The sequence below is a fragment of the Elaeis guineensis genome, chromosome 1, assembly GCF_000442705.2.
Source record: "Elaeis guineensis isolate ETL-2024a chromosome 1, EG11, whole genome shotgun sequence".
Lineage (NCBI taxonomy): Eukaryota > Viridiplantae > Streptophyta > Magnoliopsida > Arecales > Arecaceae > Elaeis > Elaeis guineensis.
The window spans coordinates 115,461,226-115,475,780 of record NC_025993.2 but is presented as its reverse complement, the minus strand read 5'-3'; the positions used below and the strand labels follow the sequence as shown (position 1 = coordinate 115,475,780).

General features: G+C 47.2%; 1 protein-coding gene across 1 annotated transcript; it reads left to right on the top strand.

Annotated features, from left to right (window-relative positions):
* The first annotated feature begins 2,795 nt into the window (after positions 1-2,795).
* On the top strand, positions 2,796-3,746 carry LOC105038729 (uncharacterized). Its single transcript, XM_010914594.4, has one exon. It carries the CDS (start codon positions 2,924-2,926, stop codon positions 3,542-3,544), a length of 621 nt encoding a protein of 206 aa, XP_010912896.2. The 5' UTR covers positions 2,796-2,923; the 3' UTR covers positions 3,545-3,746.
* The last annotated feature ends 10,809 nt before the right edge of the window (positions 3,747-14,555 follow it).

The following is a 14,555-nucleotide window of genomic DNA, read 5'->3' as shown; positions in this document are numbered from 1 at the left end:
TCATCCTTCAACTGGATGCACCGCTCGGTGTCGTGGCTGTGGCTCCGATGGAACCGGCAGTACTTCCGATGGTCGAGGCCCTTTGCCTTCAGAGGCGGAGGCCGTCGCAGGTATTCTTCTCCCTCGATCTCCATCAGGATCTGCGCACGGGGAGCGGAGAGAGGAGTGTAGGAGTCATACCTGGGACGCACCGGCCTCGGGGTCTGTCGCCGGGGTGATTTTTGGATCTGTCGGGGTGGAGAAAGCCGACTATTGGTCGGGGGCCTGCTTGGTTCGGCGGGCTCCCGACCTTTTCTCCGCTTCTCCTTCGGACCCCTGGGCTCCGCCAAGCGTCGGTCGGACGCTCCTTCGTCCGTGCGCATATACTTGTATGCGCGCTCCAGTAGCTCGGCATATGTTCGGGGGAGGGTCTTGTCCAGAGAATAAGTAAATCGGGACGACCTCAGGCCCCGCTTCATGGCTGAAACTGCCATGTCTTCGTTGAGGTCCCGGACCTCGAGCGTGGCCGCGTTGAATCGCGCCACGAAGTGTCGGAGCATCTCGTTTTCCCCCTGCTTGAGGGAGAAAAGGCTGTCCGACGTTCGCGGCGGCTTTCGGCTAGTGCTGAAATGGGCCACGAACGAGTGCTCGAGCTGCGCAAAGGAATGGATACTGCCCGATCGAAGATCGAAGTACCAAGCCCTGGCAGCCTTGCGGAGCGTAGCGGGGAAGCCGATGCAGAAAAGAGCGTCGGTTGCCCCTTGAATCGTCATGAGAGCTTTGTAGCTCTCGAGGTGGTCGACCGGGTCGGTGGAGCCGTCGTATGGCTCCACGTGCGGCATCTTGAACCGACTGGGAATCGGCTCGTCGAGGACCAGTCGGGAGAGAGGTTGGGCGGTCTGGAAGTCGACGTCGTTCGAAGACCTCTGACCGTCCATCTGCAGTTGGGCGAGTCGGCGGTCGATTTCCTCGAACCGTCGCTCGTAGTCGTCCGCTCGTCGATGCTGGGAGACCCCAGGGGTGGAGCCTCCGGAAGATTCTGAGAGAGAGGCCGACGGTGTGCGCGGCCGCTTCTCCTTCCTTGTCCGTTCCAACGGGGAAGGAGAGGGCCGCTGGGACCGTCGGTCGTCGCGCCGTGGTTGTCCCTCCTCCTCTCCGTGGGAGCGCTGTTGGGAGCGCTCGCATGGAGGCGACAAGGGGTCGGCGCGGCCGTCGGCGGCTGCTCCTGGAAGGCATAGGTCGGGCCGCCGGTTGTTGCTGGAGGCTTTTGACTGCGTCGGTCAGTACGGTCATCTGCCGTACGATGGCCGCAATCCGGGCCTCCGTGGTCACTGCAGGGCGCGGAGAGCTAGGCTCCGCCACCGGTGGGGGCGGGGAGGCCTCTTCCCGGCGGGAAGAGCGCCTCGCCGACCCAGTGACTCTCGATCGTTGAGCTCTTGTCTTTGTCATGCTGTTTTCCCTACCTGGCGCGCCAATCTGTTGCGGCTAATCGCCTCGTCGCCCGATCGTCGGGGAGCGTGCACCTGCAAAAGGAAGTCCGCACTGACCGGAGGCGGCTCCGGTCGGGGACCCTCCGACGGTCAAGTCAGAGAGGTGACTGGACAACAGTGAAATGCAGACAGAGAGCTCTGAGAAAGAGAGAGTGAGGGGGAGGAGCGAGCCTGCGTATGTGGGGGAGACGGGCGGATCGATCCCTTGCACTGTTGCCTTCCCTGGTATATATAGTGGAGCTAGGTATGGCGCCGTCATTAATGGCGCGGACAAGTGAGGAACTGTCAACTCACTGCGGGCTGTCAGAGCCGCCGTGAAAACGTCATATCGCCGTGCGACCGTCTAATCACCAGGGTTGACCCGGCTCTCGGCGGGACAATGCCCCTAGGTAACTGTGCCGCATGTCCGTGTCAGAGCTGACAACGTCTGGCGGCTGTACGGCGGTTGGAGGAGCCGACCGACCCAAAGTCGGTAGCCAGATAAGTGGTGTCGGGCCCCTCCATTGGTCGGCGAGCATCATGTAAGTCGGGCCTCAGACCCCCCGGGTTCAGTCGGTCGGGATGGTTACGCCCGACATACCCCCGGCCGGCGATGGGCCGTAGACTGGTCGGTAGTTAACCGCCGATGGCATCCGTCAGTCGGTCGCCCCGACCAACTGTCGGATGGTCTATCGGCCAGTCGGAGTCGTCTGTCGGAGGCGGTCGGGTCGTCAGTCGGTCGGGCGGTCGGGCCCTCCGGCGGTCGGTCGGGCGGTCGGGCCCTCCGGCAGTCGGTTGGCGGTCGGGCGGTCGGGCCCTCCGGCAGTCGGTCGGCGGGTTTCCCCAACAGATCGTTTGCTCGGATTGATGGGTCAGGTCACAAATTGCTTCCCTTGATCCATATGACTCTCTTCATAATCATTGTCAAAGTCAGCACTCCAACTTACCCAAGCTGTTTAAAGTTTGTCCAAAGAATCTAGTCCACGCAATCCCTAATACAAGCCATGGTAAATCGGAACAAGGCCAGGTTTGGTTAGTTTTTGACATGGCTAATTGGAGGGGATTTTGTTGACTGGCTGTTGAGAGAGAGACTAGTTCCAGTTTGTACCTGATCAATACCCGGACTAATCTGTTAAAATACTCTTATCTCGTAATACTACATCAGAGCTAATTTACCAAGCATTTAGCATGGTTCATGGAACCTTCCCTCCCTTGCATCACTATCACAAGATACCACTTCCGTCTCCGACAGGTATTGGCTTCTTTAAAAAAAGATTGCGTGCCCAGTTTTTCCACCAGACTTCGTTGGCTTTGTCCTAAACAAGGACCATCACCAATCCTAAACAAGAGCCTTGCCACCATTTTAGAACAACCAGAACTTAAAGACAGAAATAGCCAACCTATCCATTTGAGTAAGAAGGAGAAACAAAATTTAAGATCTCCATTTAGCCTCTCTATTGCCAAGCCACAAGGAGATGAAGAGAGAAGGATGGCAGCATGGAATGGTTAGGAGCCCAAGCATCTTGCCACCACCATGCAATCCAAGGCACAATGACAAGATGTTCGATGGCTCCGACATGCCTCCGACCGCCAGATTTTACACCAAGGTGTCATCCAAGCCCACCAACCACTCCAAATTCACCGGCAAGTGTCGACGGGCTAGGTGTCAAGAGTGCCACTCCCACCCCATATCCAAGTCTAGGAGCAAGGCCAAAGGTACATATAAGCTCAAGGGCTGTGATGTTGCTTTGAACCACAAGTTGGTATCATGGCGCATCGTCGCCGACCAGGAAAACATGTTGGATCTCAGAGGGGCATCGGCGAGCGAGATCTTGAGTCATTTGTCTGCCAATTGCTGGTTTCAAGGATATGAAGATGATGATCGCAATATAGAAGATGATGTAGAATTTGGCTATGAAGATTCTTATGAAGAGCCTGTTGGTTTGATGATCAAAGAAGAAGAAGAAGAGGAGGAGGAAGCTAGGCCGAGCAGTTCGAGCGATGACGAAGATGGTGGTGACATGGGGTTCTATGTGGTTGGACTTGTATGGGAGTATTTGGATGAAGAAGATTGGCTTGTGGTAGGGGAGAATTGAGCTTTCAGCAAAGACAAAACATAGGGAAGAGAGAACTTATTTCTCTTCTATTCTACTCTTTCTCCTCCTATTGTTCATTTCATTTCAGCCAAAAATGTTTATCATCTAGACCTCTTCCAGATCTCTGGCTGTGCATCATATATTGAACTTTGTAAATTATTATTGAAGTAATCCAAAAAAATCATTTATTCATTCAGAGAAAGTTGAACTACCAACCTTCTCATAGCACACAATTTTGATGGAAAATGGAGAGGAGAGGGGAAAACAAGAATTATTGTCAGAAAAATCTGTCATTAGTCCATAATAGCAGGTTGCTTACTCTCCTAACAAGGTGTGCATTGAACACCTGCAGATCAAAGTCCATTAATAAGAATTGAAGAATGTCCACGGAAGATCCAAATTTATGCCAATGATTTTGCAGTGAACAAAGAGATCAAATTTAGACAGAGGTTGCTAGCATAAGCTATACCAGGAAATCAATTGCCCAATTGAAAGGTCAAAGGGTAGGACACAATTTAAACCAGTTATAGTCGTTGGCTAGAATGGAATTTGTTCACCTAAATTTTTCTATACAACTCCAAATTCACGAGGAAGATGAGAACTGTCTCTATGTATATAGGTATTTAAAAGAATTAGTATGTGGCCATCAACAACATGCTTATATCAGAGATATGCAGTGAGCATGGACACAACCTTTCAATAATAAATTATAGGGTTAGAAAGAATAAAAATAGGCAGGTGGCTGCTTGGTTATTGGTTAACTTCACTTTTGAGACTATGGTTTAGACCAACATCAGACTTCTTCTTCTTCTTCTTCTTTCACACCTCCTTTTTTTTTTTTTTTTTTTTTTTTTGAGGAAAACATATCAGACTTCATACATCAGCTGGTTAAGTAGGACATAATTCTGCATGTTTGGACTCAGAGAAATGCAGATCTGCTTGGTTCTTAATAGGTTGGTATTATCGAGTCTATTTCAGTTTCGGCTTAGCATGCAGACCAGCATCAGAACTTATGACTTGGTGAAGTACAATTCTGCAAGCTTGGAGAAACAAGCAGATCAAGTTAGGTCTCTATAGATTCTTAAATCTAACTACTGGAATTGTTTATTAGTTCAATTTATGTTTCAGAGTCTAGGAACTGGACCAGCAGACCTTGTTAAGTAAAGTTGGGTATAATTTTGGATTGCGGGGGTTAAGTTTTTTCTACAAGCTTAGACACACGGTGTCATGGTCCCATTAGCTGGCTTTCTGGGATGGCACGGGTTGATGCCTTTACCGTGCCAATCCCAAGAGGGCAGAGGCTTGGCAGAGCTCTGCAAGGAAAAGATATGGTCTGGTGCCCGTATGGCCAGGCCAAGCATTGGCACCAGCAGACAGGTGCCAAGATGCAGCAGCGCGTGGCATCATGGACGAGCGCGTGCTGGGGTGCGCATGGACAGCGCACTGGCACCATGTTAGAGCGCACCGCGCAGCAGGGTGTGCGTAGCAAGTACTGGGCATACGCGGCAGGATGATACGCAGAGGGATGCGCACAGTGCCGGAGGAATGCGGCACGGAGCGCGTGCGGCAGCAGGATGCGGGAGGCAACGGCACAGCAGAGCGTGTGACATCAGCCCGCGCAAGGGCGCGCACGGCCGGACGCGTGCGCGCATGAGTTCGCAAGGGTGCGCAGGGTGGCACCCGAGCCTGGCCCTGGGCGCGTGCAACCTGGGCCTTGGCATGCAGTTGGACGGGATTCTGAGTTGGCCCGACAGTTGCCTTCGGTTGTCTTGGTCAGTTGCTGTCCAGCAGCAGTTTAGGGGAGTTGACAGTAGTTGACTCCCAACTCCTTGGAACAGTTGCCTTCCAAACAGATGGGGACGGTTCTGAGTTGGTTCCCAGCGGTTGGGGAAGTTGTCCACCGCCTATGTATACCTGGCTTGCTGGCTTGTAGAGAAAAGAGTGGGCAAGTGTGGGATATTCGGAGAGACTGTGGGCGGGTCTCTATTATCCAGTGTATAGTGGGAATTGGAATAAAGAAAATCTTTGATATTTTCCTTATGTGCCTTGATATCATGTCTCTTATGGGAGGGGAGTGCTGAGAGGCTGAACTAGACGTGGGTCTAATGCCGCACAAGGCTTGAATTCTTGCAAAAATTCTGGGCGAGAATCAGCCCTGTGACAGTTGGTATTAGAGCATGTTTGCTCTAGCGAGGGGATTTTGGCCATTTGAGAGCCAAAACATTGAGCGTGGGGGTGGCGCTCATGCGAACGGGCGGTAACATGGAAGCTATCCGTGAAAAATTATCCTGGTTGGAAGCAATGCTCGTGTGCCTCAAACGGAAGCCGCTGAACCTTTGTGGTCGCAAGTGGAGCACTCGCTGGCTCATTGGTTCCGCTGCAAGAAGCCTTGGCAATGGCGCAGCAACAATTGGAGGAGATGCAATATGATGTCAGACTCCTCAAGACGGTGCTGCAAAACCCTTCGCGGGGAGATGCGCCCGTCAAGATGAAGGTCCCTGATCCAAAGCCTTTCAATGGCATGCGGAGTGCCAAAGATCTGGAGAATTTCTTGTGGGACATGGAGCAATACTTCAAGGCTGCGCATGCTCCTGAAGAGGAGAAAGTCTCCATCACCAGTATGTACTTGGTGGGGGATGCCAAACTCTGGTGGAGAACCAGAATGAAAGATGTTGCCAGGCCACAGATTGTTATTTGGGAGGTGTTGAAACAGGAATTAAAGGAGCAATTCCTCCCTTGCAATACAGCATGGGTTGCAAGGGACTCCCTAAAGAAGTTGAGACAGACCGGCTCGGTAAGGGAGTATGTGAAGGAGTACAGCTCTCTTATGTTAGACATAAGGGATATGTCCGAGGCAGACAGGTAATTCAACTTCCTGTCTGGTCTCCAACCTTAGGCGCAATTGGAGTTGCGACGACAAGGCATTAAGAACTGGCCCGCCGTATTGGTTGCCGCTGATGCCTTGGTGGATTTGCGGATCAGTAAGCCTCGCAATGGGTTTGCCACAAACAAACCTAAGTTTGCTGAGAAGAATCACAGGAAGAGGCCAAAGGATGTTGGTGAGAAGCGGACCAAAGATATTGATAAAGGGAAGGCTAAGGTGGAGGGTTCCCACCAAAGGAGGGATCATGCCAATCCTCATCCTGGTTGCTTTATCTGCTCTGATCCTCATCTTGCTCGCAATTGTCCCAACAAGAGCAAGATAAGTGCCATTATTGCCAAAGATGCCTGTGATGAGTCTGATTCAGAGGCTACACACCAAGTTGCACCATTGCAATTACTTGGTGCAATTCAGACGGAGAAAGCCAAGGAACACCCCAAACTGATGTTCGTGCGAATGGAAGTCAATGGACATCAGCTTTCAACCATGGTGGACAGTGGTGCCACTCACAGTTTTGTGGCTGAAAGGATAGTACCCACTCTAGGCTTGAGTGTGGCGAAACACTCGAGCCGTATCAAGGTAGTCAATTCCCAAGCCCAGGTCGTGAGGGGCATGGCCTTTGACGTCCACGTGATCATTGGCGGATGGGATGGTCGCATGAACCTGATGGTGGTTCCACTGGACGACTACAACTTGATCCTTGGCAATGACTTTTTTGTCGCTGCCAAAGTGGCGATATTGCCACACTTGAATGGACTGATGATCCATGATGAGAGGAGACCTTGTTTTGTTACAGGGTGTAGCATGCTTTCGGATGCTGGTGTTCGCGAACCAAAGGTGGAGATGGTCTCTGCCATGCAATTGGCCCGTGGATGGAAGCGGGCCAAGTAACTTACCTTGCTGCTCTCATTGATGTGGGCCCTGATGAGACAGCAACGGTGCCAAAGGAGGTGGTTGAACTTCTACAGGAATTCGGTGATGTAATGCCTTCAGAGTTGCCAAAGAGGCTGCCGCCTCGACGTGCTGTGGATCACAAGATTGATCTTGTGCCCGGCACAAGACCTCCTGCCAAAGCTCCCTACAGAATGTCGCCTAAGGAGTTAGCTGAATTAAAGAAGCAATTGGGTGAACTGCTGGATGCGGGAAAGGTACAACCATCTAAAGCTCCTTTCGGTGCCCCTGTGTTGTTCCAGGAAAAGAAAAATGGTTCTCTTAGGCTCTGTGTGGACTACGGAGGCCTGAATAAAGTCACCATTAAGAACAAGTACCCGGTGCCCCTGATATCAGATTTATTTGATCGGTTATCCAAGGCTGCATACTTCACCAAGTTGGATCTACGATCAGGTTATTGGCAAGTGAGGATTGCTGAAGGGGATGAACCCAAAACCACTATGGTTACGAGGTATGGATCCTATGAGTTCCTTGTCATGCCGTTTGGTTTGACAAATGCACCTGCAACTTTCTGCAACTTAATGAATGATGTCTTTTATGATTATATCGATCAGTTTGTGGTTATTTATCTGGATGATATAGTCATATATAGTGGTTCTTTGGAAGAACATCGAAAGCACCTAAAGTTGGTGTTCCATCGGCTAAGAGAACACAAGCTATATGTCAAGAAGGAAAAGTGTGAATTCTGCTGCAAAGAAATCAATTTCCTCGGACATGTGGTGGGCAATGGCACGGTGAAAATGGATCGGAAGAAGGTGCAGGCCATTCTAGATTGGGAAGCACCTACCAAAGTTGTCGAGTTGAGAAGTTTTCTTGGTTTGGCAAACTATTATCGCAAATTTGTGGCCGGATATTCAAGGAAGGCTACCCCATTGACAGATCTGTTGAGGAAGGATCAGCCATGGGATTGGACCGAAAGATGCCAAGAGGCCTTCGAGGAATTGAAGGTGGCTGTTTCATCAGAACCGGTGCTTAAGTTGCCTAATTTTGTGAAGCCTTTCGAAGTGCATACCGATGCCTCCGATAAAGCTGTTGGAGGTGTGCTGGTGCAAGAGGGACATCCGGTTGCCTTTGAAAGCTGGAAACTCAAGGAGGCAGAACAGTGATATTCTGCCCATGAGAAAGAGATGCTGGCTGTGGTGCATTGCTTGAGGACATGGCGGGTCTACCTGCTGGGTACCATATTTGTGGTGAAAACTGATAATGTGGCTAACATATTTTTTTTGACGCAGAAAAAGCTGTCTCCTAGACAGGCTCGGTGGCAAGAATTCTTGGCTGAATATGACTTGGAATGGGAGCATAAACCTGAGAAGCATAACCAGGTTGCTGATGCCTTGAGTAGGAAAGGCATTGTGAAATTGCTGCTGCCATTTCTTCTGTGGAAGCAGACTTCACCGACAAGATTCGGGTGGTGGCGCAGTCGGATAAAGGCTACCAAAAGTTGCTTCAATAGGTTCGGGATGGTGTGACCCGAAGATATTGGGTTGAAGATGGTCTATTGGTGGGCAAAAGCAATAGACTATATGTCCCTGATGGTGGAGGACTGAAGAGACAACTCATGAGGGAGTCCCATGATTCTCAATGGGCGGGACACCCGGAAAGAGAGCGCATGATGGCTCTCTTGTCTCGTACGTTTGTATGGGCGAAGATGGAAGAGGACATCGAGGCTTATGTCCGGTCTTGCTTGGTGTGCCAACAAGACAAAGTGGAGAGGCGCAAGGAGGCGGGTCTCCTACAACCTTTGCCAATTGCAGAAAAGCCATGGGTTTCGGTATCCATGGACTTCATTAGTGGCTTTCTGAAGATAGAAGGTATGACTTCTATCATGATGGTTGTTGACCGCTTCTCCAAGTATGTTGTTTTTGTTCCAGTACCGGAAGCATGTCTAGCGGAGACTGCTGCGGACTTGTTCTACCGAAATGTGGTGAAACATTTCGGGTTGCCTACAGATATCATCAGTGATAGAGATGCTCGGTTCACGGAAAGGTTTTGGACCTATCTTTTTCAATTGATGGGTTCTGAACTCAAGTTCTCCACAGCAAATCATCCTCAAACTGATGATCAGACGGAGAGGGTGAATGCATTGCTGGAGGAGTATCTCAGACACTATGTGACAGCCAGCCAAAGGAATTGGTTGAAGCTGTTAGACACTGCTCAATTTTGCTATAATCTTCATCGATCTTCTGCAACAAGATTCAGTCCTTTTGAGTTGGCGACTGGACGCCAACCTCTTATCCCTCAAGAAGTTGCCTTGCAAAAATCTGGGGGAATCTGCCCGGCAGCCTATCAATTTGCCCGCAATCAGCAGGAAATGCTGGAAGAGGCACAGGACAGTCTCCATAAGGCAGCGAGGAGGATGAAGAAATATGTAGACAAAGGGCGCAGGCCTTTGGAATTTAATGTGGGGGATAAAGTTCTGCTGAAACTGACTCCTCAAATCTGAAAAAAGATCAACAGTAAGAAGGTACATCGAGGTCTTATTCCAAGATATGATGGGCCCTTTGAAGTGGTGAAGAAGGTGGGAAATGTCGCCTATCGATTGCATCTGTCGGAAAGGTTAAAGGTACATCCAACCTTTCATGTGAGTTATCTAAGGCCCTTTCATGAAGATGCAGATCCTTCAAGGATTCAGGCGCAAAGAGCCCCACCAACAATAAGGCAACAATTTGACAAGGAGGTGAGAAAATTCTTGACCACCGGACCTTGGGACAGCAAGAAAAATAGGATCGAATATTTGGTCCAATGGAAAGGGGAACCAGAGAACGAGGCTAGTTGGGAGAAGGAGACTTCTTTGTGGCAGTTTAGAGAGGCGATCCAAACTTACTTGTCACACCTCCCTCCGAGGACGTCGGGATCTTCGGGTGGCGGAGGTTTGTCACGGTCCCATTAGCTGGCTTTCTGGGATGGCACGGGTTGATGCCTTTACCGTGCCAATCCCAAGAGGGCAGAGGCTTGGCGGAGCTCTGCAAGGAAAAGGTATGGTCTGGTGCCCGTATGGCCAGGCCAAGCATTGGCACCAGCAGACGGGTGCCAAGATGCAGCAGCGCGCGGCATCATGGACGAGTGTGCGCTGGGGTGCGCATTGGCAGCGCACTGGCGCCATGTTAGAGCGCGCCGCGCAGCAGAGTGTGCGCGGCAAGTACTGGGCGTACACAGCAGGATGATGCGCAGAGGGATGCGCACAGTGCCGGAGGCGTGCGACACGGAGCGCGTGCGGCAGCAGGACGCGGGAGGCAACGGCACAGCAGAGCGTGTGACATCAGCCCGTGCAAGGGCGCGCACGGCCGGACGCGTGCGCGCATGAGTTCGCAAGGGTGCGCAAGGTGGCACCCGAGCCTGGCCTTGGGCGCGTGCAGCCTGGGCCTTGGCATGAAGTTGGACGGGATTCTGAGTTGGCCCGACAGTTGCCTTCGGTTGCCTTAGTCAGTTGCTATCCAGCAGCAGTTTAGGGGAGTTGACAGCAGTTGACTCCCAACTCCTTGGAACAATTGCCTTCCGAACAGATGGGGACGGTTCTGAGTTGGTTCCCAGCGGTTGGGGGAAGTTGTCCACCGCCTATGTATACCCTGCTTGCTGGCTTGTAGAGAAAGGAGTGGGTAAGCGTGGGATATTCGGAGAGACTATGGGCGGATCTCTATTATCCAGTGTATAGTGAAAATTGGAATAAAGGAAATCTTTGATATTTTCCTTATGTGCCTTGATATCATGTCCCTTATGGGAGGGGAGTGCTGAGAGGCTGAACTAGACGTGGGTCTAGTACCGCACAAGGCTTGAATTCTTGCAAAAATTTGGGCGAGAATAAGCCCTGTGACACACGGCATGCAGGTATGGTTGGGTATGAACAAGTTGCTGTTAAGATCATTAACCATAATGTTAGGATTGGGATTCCTTTCCTTCCTATGTTCCCTCTCATCTCATCGCCAGTACATCATCTCTCTTTTGTTTTGGCTCTATCAGAGACATTGGTAAATCAAACTAGCATGCCATCATTTTTATTACAACGTATCGCCTATCTTTCCCGCACGAGCATAATATGTATCATGATCATTCAAAGGAACACCTAACTCTATTCATTATACTAGCTTCTATTCACATAAAAGTTATGGATTTTATTGATCAACAACTAATGCCACTTTTGACCTTTGCTCGTATCTAGGTACAACAATAATTTCCTCAAAATGGGATATTATCTTATGATATTAGTTTATGTTAATTATTTTCTCTATCCTTTCATGGTAATACAGTGTTATGCTCGACATTTACTTTGCCAATTTACCAACTATAGACACCCCCAGCTATTGTAGGGTGAAAAACTTCTCCTTATTTGGTTGCATTCAGCCCCGGCCAACTCCAATTCAATTCAACCTACCCCTATTGTACTCACTTGATCCTGTCAAACCTAATTCAACTTGATCCAACCCACCAGATTCTACCCTATTCAACTCGATCTAAGCAATCAACCTAATTCAACTCAATCTGACCTAGTTAATCCTACTCAACCTAATTCCATCCAATGTGACCCAATCAACCTAATCCTATCCATTCAATCTAACGCAAATCTAGTTAGCCCAATCATAGGGCCGAACACAACACATATGAATAAAAAAGCTAAGAGATTTATACATACATGTGATTAAATCAAGAGTAAATTTGATATATGTCTAGTCTAAGTTTAACCACTAAGCCATGCCGAAATCCCTCTTTCTACTCTTATCCCAGTTTCTTGGCATAGGTGCATACGATAAAGAAAATTTTTATAGGTGGGGTATGTACATTACTACAGTTATCACTCTTTTAGCTTCTATCATCTACTCCCCTTACAACTACTTGTTCATGAGAATGACAAGCGGCACTGTAACATCCCTCTACCTCATTTTTGTCATGGTTCTCTCTAACAAACTCAATCTCTCAACATCTTTTCATGTAATTGTATCCCTCAAGGCACTACTTTTATGCACCCCACCTTTGCATAAAATCTCAAATCCTAATAAGAATAAAGGAGAAATATCCATAACAACCTCTTCCCTCCATGATACCAAAAGAGTGACGTACATTGGCATAGTGTATTTGGCCCTCACACCACTCCTAGTGATCCTTTTAACCCCAAAAAGTATCTCCCAGGTGTATAGCCTTAATCATATTAATGCCAAACATCTCTCATACCTTGAATCTTCTTTTTCCTCTCCTACAAAATCCTATCCCTCTATGCTTTCTCCACATCACAAATCCAAAAAAGAAGAGGATTAACTTATCTCCTTCATACACAATGCTACTCCCTACCTTTAGATCATAATCTCCCTCTCTATCCTAGCCTTTTACCCTATCTCTCCAACCTAAACATTAAAAGAAATATAAAGAGAGAACTTCCTTTCAATCATAGCTTTATACCTCCGCACTCCCCTTCTTTCTCCCTCTAGCTAATAAAAACCTCCACCTCATATTAATCATCAGCACTATATTTAAGAAAATCTAGTGCTAACCATTGAACTAAATTCTCTCATCTTAACCCTTAAAACTCCAATAAATACAATGAATATACTCATACTCAATACTAGTCATTAAATCTAGACACCTCACCAATCTTTTCCCTCACACCTTAGCCAACAAGATTGAATCACCTAGCAACCTCATACTAACCTTTAAAAAAAAAAATCATAGCAATTGAAATAACTATATCTAACATTCACAATTTATATAATATAATAAAAATTATATATAACAAAAGAAAATATATAAAAATAAATATATTGTTACAAAAATATATTTAATATCATAAATAATAATTGCATGTTCATAATTTAATTTTGGCTCAAACTCAAATCAATCAATCTATTTATAATCTTGAAATCAAAATAACTTATACTCTAGTCTAAACATATGTAATTTACTTCATGGCTTTAAGTAACTACGTTACAAAATCGTAATGGCACCAAGATGATTGACAAACCTACATAATATTTTAAATATCATTTATCACAAAGCTATATTACATTTCACAAAAAATTAAAAAGAATAAAAAAAATCATCACGGATCGTGTAGATTATATGCCCAATAAGGAGGCTTTGGTTTTAGCAAATCTCTCTCTCTCTCCTCTCTCTCTTCTCTGTAACAAGTATCCTAGATTCCGAGCAAGCATCCAAGTTGGAGGTAAGAATCTCAAAAGCCTCTTTTTTTTTATAGGCACCCTGCATCTCTGATGCTTGGCTTCTAAATTATTCTTGCTTTTCTACAATTGAAAACACTGACCTTATAGCTTCAATGGTTTGGCGATTTCTAAACAACTCGCTCACATGGATATATCTGGCTAAGTTTTTTTTTTTTTTGGTGAAACATCTGGCTAAGTAATTGATTGCATCCTCCTTACCTTATTGATGCGGATTCCAGAGTTGTATACTGACAACACAATTATAATCAAACAGTCTCCTTGCAAATACAAAAGTTTTTTGAGAGAAAATTAACCTGGACAATGTTAAAAATACATTATTTTGGATATAACTGCAATGAACCCTGACAAAGAAATTCACATATTTTAGAAAATGCTGAATATGCGGATTTGAAAAGAAAATAGGAGGTAACAGATAAGTGAAAAAAAGATACTTGTGCAAGTTTACTAAAGACAATGGTGTGAGATTTTGATAAGAAATTTCAAGTCACAAATGGTTATAGTTTATGACATTTCAAGATGTATAGAGAGCAATTCTGCTTTTCTGATATTATCTGATATTCAGTACCATTTATGGGTTCATGTTATCTGATATGTTGTGTTTTAATGAAAAGGAGAAAGTCCACATGTATTATCAAGGTTTAATCCATGGAATGTAAAATCAAAGATTTGCAACATGAATAATGTGGTAAAATACAAGATGAGATCTTCACTTTAATGCCAGTATTTTTGTTCCAACAATAAGTATGATATATGCTGGAAAAAGAAACAGAAAAAAGAACTGACAGAACTGGTCCCAAGAAATAACCTTCTTAAAGTAATTCAAGTGAAAGACCCCAAGGCTAACTGAAAGTTGAAAAGAGACCACAACAGGCACTGCACCCCTTTGCTCTCTTTGGTCTTCCACAGCAATGATAGTTTTTGGGTGCAACAAAATGCAAAGTTAACTTATAAAAGAAATATCACATCGAGCTCAGCTAAATGAGGCTGACGGAACCAACATACAGAGGCCAAA